General features: G+C 39.2%; 1 protein-coding gene across 3 annotated transcripts in view; it reads right to left on the reverse strand.

The window, feature by feature from the left end:
- Positions 1-18264, reverse strand: part of FBN1 (fibrillin 1) — a 224411-nt gene that overhangs the window by 114732 nt on the left and 91415 nt on the right. For 2 of the 3 annotated variants that reach the window (XM_025884184.2, XM_073876964.1), the window contains exons 7-8: positions 6970-7167; positions 3430-3555 (exon numbers count right to left, since the gene is read on the reverse strand). In XM_025884184.2, coding sequence (XP_025739969.1) covers positions 3430-3555; positions 6970-7167 — 324 coding nt within the window. The remainder of the gene's footprint in view (positions 1-3429; positions 3556-6969; positions 7168-18264) is intronic. The other variant, XM_073876962.1, reaches the window with a different exon arrangement.

Consider the following 18264-nt stretch of genomic DNA (forward strand, 5'->3'; position numbering starts at 1 on the left):
TGAGACCTTCTGAAAACCAGCATGAGTAAAACTCAAAATAAGAGCAAAGAGTCTCAATTACAAAGTGATGTGAGACCCAAGTCTCCAAGTGCCAGCGGCTGGGCCGTGGGGAGAGGGGCAGGGATCCCACTAAGAGCCCCTAAGAGCAAGTAGCCATCAGATAAATATGTCATCATTTTAGAAAGGGGAAGTCTTAAGGTTTTTGGCCATGTATTAGGGAGTGTACAGATTAAGAGCTACATTTTTGAAAAGTCCTTTGCATCATGCAGTGCTATTATAATTGCTAAAGGCTGGGCTGGCGATAATCTAAATCCCAAAATATTAGTGGTTAATTAGGAATCCAAAGGACTTCTTCCAGAAATAAAACTTAATCCTTTAATGACACTTTTTTATTTCTTAATTTCCTCCCACAGTAACCTATGCAAATATGGCCTTGGTTTCTGAAAAGAAAAGCCTCATGTGTTCTTTCAGTGTGCACACTCGAGAGTCATTGGAAAAATCAACAATGAAGGTGGGCATGAACTCTGTTTCCCTTTTTCTCAAATCATAGCTATAAATCTTAATCTTTTCTTCTTAAATTTATGAAAATGTAGTAATTGTTATTTAACCACTTCAGCTTGTTAATTTACATTTCGAATGAATCTAAATTGCATGCATTGATATAAAACTTGGTCTGTGACTTTTTTAAGTTTCAGGGAAAGGGGATATTTTAAGAAAGGAGAATTCTGCAAAAGGAAGATCTCACAAAATAAACTGCTCTTACCATCACTGAGGGAGTGAAGGTTAGCATCCTGTAAATTTGCTAAAGCCAATTTTTGATTGAATTGGTTTTTTAAATAAATTACTGTGGGCTTCCAGGTACCCAGTCCCTTCCTTTCCAAGTCAAGAGGAAGATGCATTCCAAAAAGCCACTCAAAGTAATGGCAAAGGTGCCAGAATGATTTTCACAAAGTCACAGAATCCCACTGTGGCCTGCCCATCTTCCTAGAGCACACAGAATTTCTCTTCATCCTTTTTAGTGGTGTGGGCTAGATTTTCTGGAATTCCTTCTATTGACCATCCTATCAATCATCCTATGTCCAGAGTTACGACTTCCCCATAATGAGGCATGGAGCTGGAGAAAAGCAAGGGAGAGCCGAAGGAGGAGACTCAGCTTACCAAGCATTCTTGGAGGACTTTCTGATTACTCTCCTACCCCAGTAAGACAGGGCAACAATGCCCAAATCAGCTTCCAGACCAGAGTACATGTACTACTAACGGGACATTCTCTTCCAGTCTCAATTTTGCATAAAAAAATAAAAAGGGTGGGAAAAAAAACCCATCATCTGAATTTAATGTAACCGTAGATGGTTAAGGAAAAAAAAAAAGGTCTAGCCAAAAGTATGCTGTTTTTATCTTGCTACTGATTTCAATATGTAGCCGGGAAAAAAAATATTTGTGAAAAAGGATTAAGTAATTCTCAGACTAAATTTTTTGTCCATTGGACACACCACCATAATAGGCTTAGCATTAACAGGAGGATTTTGGATGAGTTTTCTTTCAGTCTGAGTATTAAATCTGTGCATCTTCTGTCTTGTTCACAACCACACAAGGTGATCCATCCTGAGCCACGTTAACTGACAGGTCTGAGGGAAAGGCAAGGGACACAGGAAAACAATTTTGCTCCAAGCTGGAAGCTACTGAATTCCAGAAACAATGAAGACTGGACAAACCATATGGACCATACTGCCCTAAATCTCAAAACTGACCATACCTAAGCTGAATATATCAAGCTGAGAAAGCCTGAAAATATAAGATGCAACCCACTGCTGATGTGGATATTGCATGCTATTATAAACCTAACAGCTTATTAACGGCATAAAAGACACATAAATGGTACCTGAAAATCTATACTATCATATTTCAAAATTTTCAAAATATTAGGAAATACAATTAAATATTAATATTAGAGGTTATGGCTTATATCCAAGAAAGAAGATGATATAATATGGTACAATAAGTACCAGAGTGTGAATCAAAAGAAGTAAATTTGCACTATCTAAGGACTTCAAACAGGGCACTTAACATAGCCAGTTCCTTAATTTATAACGTGAAAGGGTGCAAATAGGTAAGTTCTTTACCCCATTCAGCATCAACATTCTCTGCTTCTAACTTAGATCTACAATATAACTCCTAGAATACATCGGGCGGTAAGAGTCAACTTTATTGTTTTTTGAAACTTAAAATGTTTTTAAGAAGTCCTCCTTCCTCAGAACCTGAGTATTCTTCACAGCTACCTCAACTGTATATAGCATGTTCAAGAACATATCATTATAAATTCTATGATGATTAATAACTTAAAAACAACTCTCACCCATAAAGATAATTCTAGCAGAGTCAAATTTCAGATTATTCCATTTCAGAGCAAGTTGATGGTAAACTTCTATGTAATTTACAAACCGCACCTCAAATCTGACGCGGTCTTTCCCATGTATGATATACTGTGGCTATCTACAAAGATTAACGACCCAGACGCAATCCCAGACAAATGACTTAGAATGAACTATTCCTCATGGCTGAGGTTTAGGAGTTGACACAACAGCAGTACATGCGACAAAATGAAATTTTATATCACACCAGGTAGAGCTGAAAATGAAGGAAGAAATTTGCTCCGCTGAGTTTGATGAGACACGTACCTTGTTACGTTATCGACCAGTACCTTGTTACTTTATTGTCAGACATTATATGTGCACTCATCAAAGAAAAGAGAGTTTGATGCTGCCTACTTATTTCTCTCTCAGGGAAAAAGCATTTATTATGACCTTGGATGCCAGGCCTCTTTTTGGCAAGTAGCAGTAGTGGTGAATATGAACACATTCTCTTATACACATTTTCAGGAGGAGCTCAATCTATAAACTAAATGAAAATATGTAAATTTACCTCCAGTTATTTTTCTGTTTGACTAACATTAAAAGGCTTCCATTTGATAGGCAGAAAAGAAAATACTAAACTTGTACTAGGAGCATAAATATGAGTTATTAATCTCTCAAAAAAAACCAAGCATACATTTTAACTAGAAAAACATCAGAAGATATGTCTTTCTGAATGATATGTAATGATTAAATTTAAATTTATGTCTCTAGAACTATGCAAAAACATGTGTCTTGAACATTTTAACCCAAATATTGGTTCAAAAATATTTCATGTTTTAATATTTAATTTGATTCAGATGGATCTCTTATTTTGGGTCTATAAAAGTGGAAAAAGCTACAGGGTTTTTCTGGTTCAATAGCACAAAGGCATATTATTTCTGGTAAGAATATTATATTTACACATTCACAGGGATGACAAAGACAGAAGGATTCTGGAACAATTTACAATAAAGCTTGTCACTGATTTGGGTTTTGCCTGCCCCTCCACCCCTTAACTGCCAAGCATGATATTTCTTACCTTCACATTTTTGTGATGCTTCATTAAATTTGTGTCCAGCAGGGCATTTGCACTCAAAAGACCCAACAGTATTAATGCAATTTCCTCCCTGACAGAGCCCGGGGATGGCCTGGCATTCATCCACATCTGTCAGATTTTAGGAGACAGAGAGAGGAGAGGGAGAGATCCATATAAGTCATTGCAGAAGAAAATGCGATAGTTTGTCTACAATTATATTACCATATTTATGTCAGTGAGTTATTCGTCCATCACAATATTTGGAATATGATGAGAGAAACTATTTCTCACAATTACTTTATGTAAAATAAATTACTTGAGTAACAAAACTTGGCCAATAATGTCTTATAAGAAGTCACAAATATTGTTAATTTTCCCACCTTCCATCTTTCCTGTGTAAGGGGGAATATTTATACTGATTTTTGTGGGTTTTACTATGCATGCTGCAAATTACAGGGATACAATGATTAAAAGGCTGACAATAATAACTAGAGTTATTCAAAAAAGCCTTAGGATCAAAATGCAACCCATTTCTATAATAAAACTGTCTCTAAGACTTACATTGAATGATTCAGTTAAAACAGAATTTACTTAAGATCACTCGGCCTACACGAGATAGTGAATGTTTTTATGCAAATGAAATGGGAAATGTTCACCTTCCATCCTGTAGAATTGGCTTGTGCAGTCAAAACTAAATAACCCAGGAAATTGGACTGAGAACGGAGAGACACCCCAGATGAATGTGCCGTCTCAGCTGCAGACTCACCGTGCTGGCAGAGCGGCCAGCAGAGGGAACCTTTTTAAAGGTAAGTCAGAGTGTGTCCTTCCCAGCTCAAAACTCAAGCCCATATCTTAGCAGATTCTATTGCCCCCTCTACTCTCTGACCTCATCTTCTGGCGTCCTCCCTCTCTCACTCCTCTCCTTCCACACTGGCTTCCTTGCCATTCCTTAAATGTACCAAGGATGCACCTGCCTCAGGGTTTTGTAGCAGTGACCCCTCTGCCTGGATTATTCTCCCTCCACAGAGCTGCATAAAGGTTCCTGCTGCCCCGTCCGTCAGGTCTCTGTTCCACTCTGGCAGTGGACCCTTCCCTGGCCAATCTAATAGCAATAGCCAGCCCCCTGTTTTTCACCACCCTTCTTTGCTTCTTTTTTTCCATAGGCTGAATCACCAGCCAACCTGATAAATACTTGTTTGCTTTGTTTTGTTTCATAAATCCATTGTCTTTAATGCAAATTTCAGAGGGCAGGTTCTTTGTTTTGTTCACGGCTGTATCCCTGGCACCTAATAACTATGGTCCCACATGTGGCCCCAAATAGGAACCTCCTAGGAACAAAAGAAATCATTCCAGGCTCATTATGTTCAGTTAGAAAGATTGTAAAAAATACATCATGTACATTCTTTCCATCTCTTCATATATAACAAAGGTCTAGTTTAATAAAGGAACCCCCGGGGTGGCAGTCTAACTTTTCTTTCTCTCACTTTGGATATTCTTTTTGAAATCTGGAAACCTAGTGTACTCTCTTGTTTTACTCTTCATTGTATGAAGCAAGAGAATGATCACCAATTTTAAGATCTCTAATAACCTGTATTCTTGAGAAAAGTCGGCATGAGGGAAAGGATACTAAAGGAGCAACAATTTATTTTGCTATAAAAGTGTCGCTGTTTTAAATGGAATATCTTGGCCCACAAATGAATAGCTATATGTGAAGTATAATTAGATTATGTTTTATAGTTGATCTCCATTTTGTCTTAGACCAGAAGTTTCCATTCTCTTGACATGCCGAATAAGTTATTAAAATGTTATTTGAAATTGATGGTATATATAAACAAAACTTGATAGTCATGTTGGTCATAATTTTTGGCCAAGAGGTAATATATATGAGGGCACTTCTCTGCTGGCCATACCTTCCAAGACTGAAGACAGAATAAGCTCCTTTATGAACCCATTTGCTCACAGCCCCTCACATCTGGCACAAGGTCTGAAAACACCAGGAAAGAGACAGAGCCCCAGGCCGACAGCAGAATCCCTCGGGGGCGGGGGGGGGGGGAACCACACACACACACACAACCAAACATGATGAATTTCATTCTCAAAGTGGCAATATGACTGCCATTTTGATTTTGTGGGTTTCACAAAATTTCTCATAGAAATCTTTTCATTTTTTTTCTTGGATGTCTAATAGCAGAGTCAGGAAGGGACAGAAAGAAAATGCTGGACAAGTCTAGACGATAGGAAATGCATAGTAAATCCACAGAGGAGTCGCTCTTCCCTCTCTCTCTTCATTCTCTGTCCCCCAGTTCTCTTAGTGCCTCAACCTCTGACAAGGACTCATGGACACCACATCTGGCTTTCTGGTGTCTGTCGGTGTGTTCATGGGTAGTGGCTGGCTTCAGAACACCAAGACCAAGAATTTCTTCAAAACTCACTGGGACTTTCTAAGGATGAGAAAAAATAAAGAAGGTACCCAAGAAAGGGGGAACTAAACTTACTTTTTATTTTATAAAATCACACACTAGACCCCTCTGTAATTCCTTTGTTTCAAAGTGACTTCTTGCTGCTCCTGACACTCAGAAGGACAAGTTGAAGGGCACATAAAGGAGCTGTATGTTATACACAGCAGTCGGGAGCCAGGACCAACAGTGCTTATCACAAGTGGAATTTGTGGAAGTATAATTTAATGGAGACCCACAGACCTGTGGGGTTAAGCTCTAGTTCTGTTTTACTGCATATTGGCCTTAGAATTAGCATACAGAACAAAACTAGTATCTGCTTGCCTCAGAAAAGCGTACCCTGAATTTTCTGAAAATATTGCAACTTGCTGAAAAAGCCCTGAAGATGTCTAAAGGAAACAGATACAGCCTGGGAGTTTTCAATCCCATCAGTTTAGTGCTGAACTGCCTCCGTTCACTTCCTCCTGTTTCCTGCCAGACATCCAGACAATAAAAGAATTTGTACAGCTGGAAGAACAGGAGTGAAAGCCAAAAACAGAGTAAGGGCTTCTATGGGAGGCAGGAGAAGAAGCGAGCAGGCGACATCTGGGGATATTTAAAACTGTGAAACAAATCTTAATTTATTTCTGACTTGTAAAAAAAAAAAAAAAGCATAATGTAGCATGTAGAATGGAGAGAGGAACAATTTTCTTGAGGTCAACTAAGTACAACCCATGAGACAGAGGAACTCCAACAGTATCAAATGAAGGAAAAAAATTGGGAAAAACAAACTACCTTGTGCACAAATTTTGCTCAGTATTTATACACAGCATTGCTGCGATGCACAGCATTGCTGCAAAGAGAATCATACCACCCCCTAGAAACACCTCTGCGGGGGGGAGGGAGCTGCAGGCAAGGAAAACTCCAGGGAGAAGAGCGGCTCTCTTGAGCCAGGCTCCTAATGCCTAAGTTGGATATCATGCCGTCAGCGAAATCGTGAAGCTATGTCTCTGACACCGCTTTTCCATTCTCTCCAACTTCACTGGAGAATGGCTCTCCAGAGCAAATAAGATGAATCCATTAATAACTCCATGGGCCAGAGGTTTACCTTGACAGGCTCCGGTTCGGATATTTGGAATGAAGCCCCGGCGACAGGGGTGGGGCTGGGCGGGGCACATCTCACAGGGGTGGCCCCAGGCTCGGCCGACTGTGGCACAGCAGAGTGTTTTTGTGCATACAATCCCGCTGAGCTGTCCCTGGCACATCTGGTTGCTGACCACAGTAAAACATGGGCCTGTCCTGTAATCTGAAAATAAAGAAGGAGAATTCCATGAAGGTCCAGAAAAGCAGGAACCATTAGGCAGAGGAACAGCTGTGCCCCATCTCACTTGACTCCAAATTGGGAAAGAGTGTGCAGGGATAGAACTGCACATCGGTGACTCCGTGCGAAGCCTTGGGCAGACCATTCTACCGCTCACCTCCATGTTCCTCACCTAGGACACAGGGATAAAAACACCAGTTCCTACCCACTGTGAAGACACTGTTGTAAGGATCAAACACTTTACAACTATGATGTCCTATACATACATAGCATTATGATATTAATATACATTCATTCACTCAAAAAAATGTATTAGTGCCTACTATGAATCAGCCCCTGTGCTTGATGTAGATGTTTAAATGATTAAAACAGATCAAATCCCTGCCCTCACGGAGCTTACAGTCTATAATTATTCAGGCTGGAGAAAGCAAAAAATTTCAAAATTTGCAATGAGGCAAGTCGTGGCACCTTCCTCCTGGTAGGTCCTTGAACAGAAGAAATGGGTTACTCATTTCTTTTGGATTGGGTCCATCTTATTTCAAATACAAAAAACAAGCAAGCAAACAAATAAGTAAGCATTTTAAAATATTTACCCATGCAAAGACATTAGGTATTTAAGACAAAGAGTAAGGACATTGGTCTGAACTCATTGTAACCCTTGGGCAAAAGTCCATCTTCAAGCACACAGGGATAAGCGAAGGCCACAGGAGAATTTCCAAGTACTCTCACTGGATACAAAAATCTGCCTCCGTTTTTGTTCTGTTTTGTTTTGCTAAAAGGAGAAAGTCAATCTGGATTCAGCATCCAAGAAACAAGAAAGATTAACATGTAGTGAGCACAGTGGACCAAAGTCAGGCTGTCCTCAGTCTCCCTATGAGAGAAATTGAGACCATAATATCCCTTTCTGTTCTACAGTGACCTTGACAGATTAAGGAAGGCTGAGTTGTGGCAAAACCCATGGGCTTCTACCCATTACCCAAAACTGCATGCTCCCCTGTGTCATTTTCAGAAGTACATAGTGTTCCCTGTGAGTCCAGGGATGCAGTAGATAAATAATAAATAACTCCAGTAAGTTCCTTTCACCACTGAATTCTACAGTTTATGAAAATCACCGTGTGTGCTGATGAAACCTCTGGGTTAGGTTTTCACTTTTCTTTTTTCTTTCTTTCTCTAGGTAGGTAGGCATGTCTCTGTTCTGTGTATTCTCTCCTGCTTTCTCTCTTGCAGTTATGACCCCAGCGACTCCCTATCACTAAAATGTTCTTCCTCACTCTCCCTTCTATCTTGCTGGAATGAGCCATCTGTGCTCAATGGCACCACCCTAATGCCCATGCTGCCCTAATGTCCATGTGCAAAGATGAGCCTTCTGAGGAGTTCCTAAAACAAAACGTCACCCAGTCAAGTTCAGCAAGAGGATTACGCCCAAATTCTGGTAGCACTTGAGAGACGGACAGGATGGCCAAAAAGTCAAGTCCACATCTCCACATCGTCCTTTCCACGCAAGTGCTTGCCAAAGTGTGCTATGTGTATCGCTGACGGGATGCAAGATGGCTTTAGATTGTAAGGTTAGTAGTCATTTATCAATTCTAATTTGTATTATTAAAAAGTATAACCATAACAGACTAGTGATTTCTCATATACGTTTGCTATGAAGAAGATGAATTTTAAAAGTTTAATTCAATTTAAAGAAAAATATTAAGTAAACACTAGTATAGGATACACACACAGGCCAAAAATTTGTTTAGATTGTACGTAAACACCACCAGTTTCGTTCAAAAAGACTAAGCTCACACCTTTCTTCCCCTCAAGTCTCTAATGCTCTGGCCCCACCCACCTTTCCAGCCTCGTCTTGTTGCCTCCTCAGTTTAGTGTCTTTTTACTTTGTTCATGCATTTTTTTTTACCCTACTGATTATTTTTCAGTTTTATATAGCCAAATTCTAGGTATATTTTAAAATTTAATATTTTTCATAGTATGCCAGATCTATTCAAAATCCGCCATCTTCTTCCATAGTATTGAATTCGAACAAGAATACAAAAATTAAATGCTGTTGAATAAGATCTCTGCCCTCATTTCATTCTGTCAATAAAGAAAAATGACAGCACCATGACAGTTCACAGCAAAAGTGCTCTTAAAGGCAGTAAACACATGGACAAAGTCAAAGGCTGCAATCGTTCATTATTTGGCTCAATTCTTCCAAATATTACCTGTAGGCATTTAATAAATACTTCTCTAACATATGGCATTTCTTTTCTATTTTAACACTTTATTGTATATTTTTGTGATTCGAAAATAAAAAATTATTTCAGACAATTAGAAAAAGGTAGCAACATAAGCAAGAAAATAAAAATCACATGTAATTGCAGCTAAAGAAATCTTTGATACATATTGGTTATATTATCTTAACCTAATTTTACGCGTGTGTTTTTCTTCCTCATGAAATAGGAACTATATTAAATCTGTAATTTTGAATCTTAACATTGCCAAAAGCATTTTCCCATGTAACTACTACTCCAAAATATGATTTTAATTGTTACATTAATGGATGTACATGATGGATAACTTTCCATCAAGTTATAACATAATTTATTCAATAATTTCCTTACTGTGTGTCATTTAAATTGCTTCTACTCCTTCATTATTACATACAACATTCACCATACATTACTAATGAACTCCTTGAGGAGGAAAAATGTTTAGTCTCATGCAACGGCCACCAAGATTTTTATAACTACATATGCATATTTTACTTCTGAGACTAGAAAGATCACAGCAACAGAATCTTTTATTTAAAAAATAAATAAAACCTCCTATGTTAGGTAACAAGGAAAGAAATTTAAGTTTGTTTCTTCTCTTAATTTACGGAGGTAAGTACAAATGCTTGAGTCAAACAGATTCATGGTGGCATGACGTTTTCAATCTTTAAAAAACATAATGGAACATGAATTTGAATTTACAATCCTCTCTTTGACACTGCTTGGATTTGGTTTTGCTGCTCACTTTGTCAAGATAACCTACAGAAAATATTTTATAGATGAGGATCGCAAAGATTCAGGGTAGGTGCAAAAGTGTCTTTTGAGATTGACACCAGCAAAATCAAGGCACACTACAAAATACTAAGACAATCTGATTCAGTCCTGCCTGACACTGCCTCATGACTTCAGACATGAATTCCTCATTGGAAGACCCTCATAAAAAGAAAATAATCCTTAGACTTTTCCAGGGTCAACGACTTCTTACTCTCATTTCAATATGAAATGCATGGAATAGAAATGGCAACTGTAAATTCTGACAATTTTTATTAGGCATCTCTAGAGCACATAGGGACCCATCTTTATTAAATATACTGGATATCTGGCAAATAGTTGGAGTATGTATAACAGAATCTATAGACTTGACACATTTCTACACTAAATACTTAACACTATGGACAAAGAACCAAACCATTTGACAGTGCAGATTAGTAAGTGGACATAAAATGTATCTGTAAGACACATTTTCAATAAAAATCGCTGAGTGCCAAGGGAGAGGCATAATCTGGATGAAATAGAATTGGATCTAAAAATTTCTTGGAAGGTAAATGCTCTATTAACGTGGTTTTCAAATGTCATTCTGATTTGGCAGCATGTGCTTTCTGTCCTGTGTTTCATTTAGATTGCCAAAGTTATGCTGTTTTTTGTCCAATACTTGAACCACAGAAAAAAAAATCTGCCCACACTCCTAGTTCCTTACTAATAATCCAATTATTTACAATTATTCCCATAGCACTTATGTGACACCAGGCTAAATTTACATACTTTTTTTTTTTTTTTTCCAGATAGTCCCAGCACGAGACATGGAATGTGCCTAATTCAATGCTTGGGTAATGTCTGACTCATTCCCTCAACGTAAATCATTACTCCTAATTCAACTAAAATATAGTATTAAAAACACTTTCTGTTTGCAAACTGCTCCACAATCACTTCCTTATAAGACCTCCATGAACTAGGGCAACAGGCCAAGCCTTTCCCTAATTAAAATGCAATTTTATTTGTTCTTAACTGGCTTACTTTAGTGTGGCTTGTTCATGGGAAATTCTGCATCTACATGTTCCCATTCTGACTGGTGAGGGGCTCCAGGACTGTTCAATAGTCCCCATAGATTTAGCCTCAAGACAGGATCTAACCAACGTGTATGTGTAGTTTCAGATCCTTGGTCCCTTCCCAGATCTGCAGCTCAGAATGCTGTGACCCACAGTGTTGCTTCACTTTCATTTGTAATCAGACTTCACCCTGAAGCAAATGCATCATGCACAGAGAAAGAATATTCTGTGGTACAATGAAATCCTGTCACTCCTGCCCAGTCCCTAAACCACAAACTGCAGGGAAGGCACAAGGATATAATTTGGGGCAGTAGGCTCCAATTATTTTAAATCCTTCTTTTCATAAAAATTACCAAAAAAAAGAATGAGATATCAATTTATCCATGACAGGGTCACAGCATGCTTCTTCCTTTCAGGTAGGTTGGCCTGGGACGCATTAGCCTCCGAACGTGGGGAATTTCAATACAACCTCCTGAGGGAAGAGTTCAGAGAACTTTTAGTCTGAGGAAAATTAAAGCAAAGAAGTTCCATCATCATAATTAGTCTCATAACTGCTGCCATTTCTTCTTACTCCAATTATTCTTAACCTCAGGACATAACCAAATCACCTGGGGAAGTTTTGCAAAATGCTAATGCCTGGGCCTCACCCCTGTCCTCCCACAGCCCCTCTCCCTCTCTCCCCCGCTCCCATCCCCTGGAATCCAATTCAGTAGATGTGGAATGGGGCCTGGGCGTCTGTCTTTTGCAAAAGCCCCCCAAAGTGATTTTGCCCTCTAGGGCTCTAGGTTCAATCTCTCTCTCTCTCTCTTAACTTTATTGAGAAGTGCTTATGTTCCATTATTAATTGGTGGTGTCTGCAAGATAGCTGACTGCTTACCTGAAGCTCTAACCTTAGAAATGTGAGAAAGCCCATGAACTGGGACTGCAGCTGCTCAATACAATCCCCAATTCCATAGTATTCATTTCCATAGTGTTGACTGATTATGAGGCACTTTACTATGTTCTTTATTAATTATACTAACCACAAGTTCACTAAAACAGCAAATTAAAATTTAAGAAGGCTAACCACCCACTGCTCCACTGTCCTAATAGTACTGAATTCACATTTCTAAGCTTTCCCTTCTCAGTGTTACAAAGTGCACCTACTTACATGATATCACTTCACTACCAGACTCCCACTTCCAACTGCCCTGCCCAGTGCTAGACGTGGTACCTGAGTGAAATGCCAGGGGAATTCTCCACCCAGGTTCCAAACCCAATGATCAAAGTTAGCATCGGTAACACCAAAAGTTAACTTTTAATTTCCTCAAGAATTATACTATTATAGACCACCTTGAAATACTTCCATGACTCCTGGTTTGATTAAATATAAAGTACTAAACATCATCTATGATGTTTATGCCAAAAATAGTCAAACCTTTATCAATGAAGTTTCCAGACCTAACTTGTAGCAGAGAGGACATATGGGGTAGAAGAACAAGACAAATGCCACCACAAGGAAACACTAAGAAAACCCAGAATGTGTGATTTTCAAAGGCAACTGTCCTGAACTTTTCCAAAAATAAATCACCCCTCTCTCTAAAGAAAAAAAAAAGAGGAAGAAGATGGTAGAGGGATTAGATTAAAAAGACATAATAACCAAACCTTAACTGGATTCTTTAAAAAAAAAAGATTTTTATTTATTTATTTGACAGACACAGAGAGAGAGGGAACACAAGCAGGGGGAGTGGGAGAGGGAGAAGCAGACTTCCCGCTGAGCAGGGAGCCTGATGCGGGGCTCGATCCCAGGACCCTGGGATCACGACCTGAGCCGAAGGCAGACGTTTAATGACTGAGCCACCCAGGTGCCCCCCCTTAATTGGATTCTGTTTCAAAAAGAGACAACTGGGGAAATTTTATATGGGCTACATATTATATAATATTGTGGAATTGTTCTCTTAGATATGGTCATGGTATTTTGATTATCTCTGAGGTAAAGTGTGATGTATGCAACTTAACTTTCAAATGATTCACCAAAACAAACAGATAACAAATATATATAAGTACATACCTATATGTTATAAATATATAATATATAATTACATTTCTATATACTATATATGCTAGTGTAATATATATTATATTATATATTATAATATATACACACAGATATAGAAATAAGCACATAGAGAATATTATGTGTATAAAAGTGGAAAAATGTTAACAGATATTTAATGTAGGTGGAAGGTATGTGGGTATACTTTACACTATTATTTCAACTTTAATGTAAGTTTGGAAATGTTTAATAATAAAAATTCTGAAGAGGTGAGAATTCCTTCCTGGGCTACTTTTATTATGCAATATTGTCTCTTCCATTTCATCCAAGCTATGTTTCTTTTTTTTTAATGACACAATAAATTTCAAATATACTTTCCAATCCATACATTTTTATAAAATACTACATGCAAGATATGAGTGTGACTATGGTCTCTATAATGTTATTTAAAGAATATGACCTTTTGGCAAAATTTACTAAATTACATTATGCAACATGTTTATCTTTTAGTAACTGTATCTGAGATACAGCTTCACTGTTAACTAACTAAAAAAAAATTTTAGATATAGGGCAGAAGAATAAGCACAAAACTCTTTCTGTTAACATTTTCCTGACTTTTAACTTCTTTAATTCATAAAAGTATTACCATTACAAATTTTATTATAAATATCATTCAAAACTGCAGACACAGGGGATATACACCTTTTAACTGTAACACGCAGACAGAGTGGTTGACAAATCCTGGCCATGGTTCTGTGGAACCTGATTATGTGCAGCATCGACTCAACTACAAAATACTGTTACCGCATTTTTTTTTAAGATTTTATTTATTTGAGAGAGAGAGAATGAGAGATAGAGAGCAAGAGAGGGAAGAGGGCAAGAGGGAGAAGCAGACTCCCCTGCTGAGCAGGGAGCCCGATGTGGGACTCGATCCCGGGACTCCAGGATCATGACCTGAGCCGAAGGCAGTCGCTTAACCAACTGAGCCACCCAGGTGCCCCATACTGTTACCGCATTTTATTCTCTTCCGTGGTGAAGAAAACAGTAAACAATCTTGTTCAGGGAAGAGAATATCTCATGTATGAATCATCACGGACTTCACACTCTTTGTTCCCTCACTGTACCTCCTACTGATTTTCACTTTTCCCCAATGTTATCTGCAAACTACCTTCACTAGAAAAAAAAATGGGTGGTGGGGTAGGTATAAGTCAAATTCTGGGTTGGGTGACAGAGTTACCATCAAGATAATAAAATCATAGAGTGTCTTCATTTTTCGTGGTCTGCAAATTGCACGTTAGAGAACCAGCTGGCTCGGATCTATGCACTTTGAAAACGGCTTGCATGAATGCCATGTTAAACCAAACTGCAGCTTCACCACACAGCATCAGCTATTGAACAGCAAGACAAAAACAATTGTGTTATACAACAATTTGATGTATTTGTTCTTTTACATTTTCTTCAAAGCCACCGTGTATAAAGCATTCCCTACATTCCAAAAGCCAGATTAATAACATAGGAGTAAAGGGCCCTGTGATCAATGATATTCAATATAACTTTCCAGGGCTGACATATTCTTAGATCAACTCGTGTATCTTAAAAGGGCCTTGTAATATTGCTTAATGTCCAAATACAAATTCTATCTGAAGGGCATTAAATTTCTGAAGGATTCTAAGGGAATGTTTATTGTTAAAATTGGAAAATCATTATTATAAATGAGATTTTCACATATGGAGAATAAAGGCCTATGCTTGTAAAGGGGAAATAAAAATGAACTGATTGGTGTTATTCCAATATAGGTTCCACTAATATGAGATAGCCAGACGAGCCAAACTCATAGAGACAGAAAGTAGAACGGTGGTTACCAGGGGCTGAGGGAGATGAGGAGAAGGGAGTTATTGTTTAATGGGTACAGTTACAGTTCAAGAAGGTGAAAAAGTTCTGGAGATGGATGGTGGGGGTGGTTGCACACCATGTGAATGCACTTAGTGTCACGAACTCTGCATCTAAAGATGGCTAAAATGGTAAATTGTGTATATTTTACCCAATGCCTAAAATAAAATCAGACATTCTGACTTCCATGACCAGGTTCAATGAGTAAACATTACAGTTGTAAAATGTAATCAAGAATTTCTTCATTCAACAAATAGTTACCGAGCTACTGTGCAGTATCAGTGAGCAGCAAGAGAAAAAGTCCCTGACCACGTGGAATTTATCACCTGGCAGGGCAAGTAGTCAGCAAATAGATGAATATATTTAAAATCATTTTAAATATTTTTATTTATTTATTCATGAGAGACAGAGAGAGAGAGAGAGAGGCAGAGGGAGAAGCAGGCTCCCAAGGAGCAGGGAGCCCGATGTGGGACTCGATCCCAGGACTCTGGGATCATGACCTGAGCCGAAGGCAGATGCCCAACCATCTGAGCCACCCAGGCGCCCACATTTAAAATCATCTTAGATTTGAGGCTGTGATTTCATCTACAAATGAAGTAAGCACGCTGCCAGGATAGAGAATAATTGGGGATACCCACCATGGATGACTTCTTGGAGAAGGTGGTTATTTATACAGAGGCCTAAAGGATGAGAGCAGGTCAGCTGTGCAAAGTGAGAGTAAGTGCTTCCGAGGTTTAAGACACAGCAAGAGCAGGGGCTCTGAGTGGGGAGAGGGCCTGGCTTCTCTAGTAATGAAAAAGGCCACTGTGACCAGAGCTCAGAAAGCAAGGGGGAAGGGGCACGCCATGGGGCTGGAACACGGGGCAGGGCCTGGATTACACAGCACATTCCAGGCCATGGTAAGGAGTCTGGATTTGACTCGAAGCTCAACAGGAAGTCACTGAAAACACAACGTGTTATTTTTAAAGTGTGCTGCATAGAGGGTTCAAGAGTGGAAATGGGAAGGCTTGCAAGGAGGCTACTGAAGGACCTGAGAAAAGAGAGCAGTGGCTAGACAAAGGTGGTGGTGCAGAAGCGGAGAGCAGTCAGCAGGTGGGAGGTGCTCCTGGGGGCGGAGCACCAACAGCGCATGAAGATGGTTTGCACGTGAAGGATGAGGGGAACTGAAAAGACAAGGATGCCTTTGGGCTTCTGGCTCCAGTAGCTGGATACGTGGCCAGCCATGCACCAAGATGGGGAATCTGACAGAAGATTAGGCTCGAACTATCAATAATCAGCATGAAAGGTCTTCACACTTTCACAAAGTACCCAGCATAGGACAGGTGATTTGAACAGATGAGGCTGGCCCTGCATAAAACAATATTATCTGTACATCTTGATGCTATAAAAACCTATATATAAAGAAATTACATCTTGGTCTGTGCATTTCAGCTTTTTCACTAAATTTCTTGCCCTTCCCTTCCTCTTTCTGAGCGAGCATGTAGTCATATCACATTCACATATTTATGTATAAACTATATGGTTGAAATTCTTCCTTCAAACACGTTTGGCCAATTCTCACAGAAACCCGACTGTTAAGTACACATGGCTCAGACAAACAATATGTGACGGAATCCTGGCGTGTGGGTGGGATTTCCTCCAGAGGAACTTCACTGCCGCGTCTATGAAATGACAGGGCAAGGGAATCCAAGACCACTAGCATGCTCGCTGCCAGCCCTAAGTTTGTTCTACAGGAAATTGATACATACCACACTCCGATGAGATTATCAATTCTGAGAGATCTGGTGAAAAACTTAAGGAGAGGACAAAAGTTCAGCTATTTAACCACAACTGAGAAATGCCTCATATAAATATGGACTTTCTGTACCATCAAGACAGATATATGACAGTGAGACAGTTTAGATACATTGGTTGAGAAGTGTTATTTCTAGAATTGGCTTTTTACCAAATATTCATTTGCTTTTGGGTACGTGATTACATAGGTTGCTCATCCCCTCCACCCTTGTCTCTTTGTCTCTGAGTCTCTCTCTCTCTCTCTCTCTCTCTCTCTCTCACACACACACACACACACACACACACACACACACACAATCACTGAACTATGATAATACACTATCAAGTAGTTCTCAAGGTGACCCTCCTATTCTCAGAATTTTGCTTTGGAAGAAAACGTCTGATGAATGAAAACTTCCTGAGACTGTTCCCAGCTCGGGTCTGGCGCTGAACTCAACTGAAGAAAGACAAGTTGGAAGAAAGTACGAGCATTCCTCAGAACACGTGAGTGAACTGTGCCGAAGACAGGCATGGAAGCTGAGGGAATGGGAGAGGCCACAGTTCCAAAACCCAGTCAGGTCGGTTTAATTAATCAACAAAAGAAGATTCCTGACAAAAATCTGTGCATGCTCAGATATCAAAACATGGCAGGAGACTGATTTTCTGAGAAACCAAAGACTAAAAGCATTAGAACCTTAGAACTGCATTTTTGCTCTTATTTCACAGTCATCCATTTTTAAGATCTACCACATGGACTGAGAACATGTTACCAACTGGACAATCATGGCAGCTTCTGGCCTTGTGGCAGCTTCACTGGTAACATACAGGTTTGGATGTTCTGGGACATGCATGTTGTGTAGGTGACAATGATTTTAAAGCATCAAATAGCAATTGCACAGTATGCAGCATGCTCTTTGGAAGTAAAAATTATGTTCCTGACACCCCACGTAAATAATCTGAAGAGCTAAGGATGAATACTATGCTACACAGGTAAACAGGTCAATCTAGTTGTAGCTAAGTTTTACCTCATGCAGCTGGTGGGAAGACAGCTCAGAAATTTCCATTCTCTAGAAAAGGAAAGAAAATCTCAAGTTGCTCCTGAGACTATGAGGTCTACAACTATTAAATCGTGTACTGTCTCAACACTAAAGGGGCACTGTGTCACTCTGTTCTCTCTTACCACTTACTAAAGATTTACATCAGCTTGGCCAGACGTTGGGTTTCATCTGAGGCAGCTAGTTAGATATGTGTGGAAAGTGCATATGGTCAGAAAATAATAAGAGACAGCATTAAAAGTGGTTTA

The sequence above is a fragment of the Callorhinus ursinus genome, unplaced genomic scaffold (genome assembly GCF_003265705.2).
Source record: "Callorhinus ursinus isolate GAN/ISIS: 27379988/994484 unplaced genomic scaffold, GSC_fseal_2.0 scaffold25, whole genome shotgun sequence".
Classification (NCBI taxonomy): domain Eukaryota; kingdom Metazoa; phylum Chordata; class Mammalia; order Carnivora; family Otariidae; genus Callorhinus; species Callorhinus ursinus.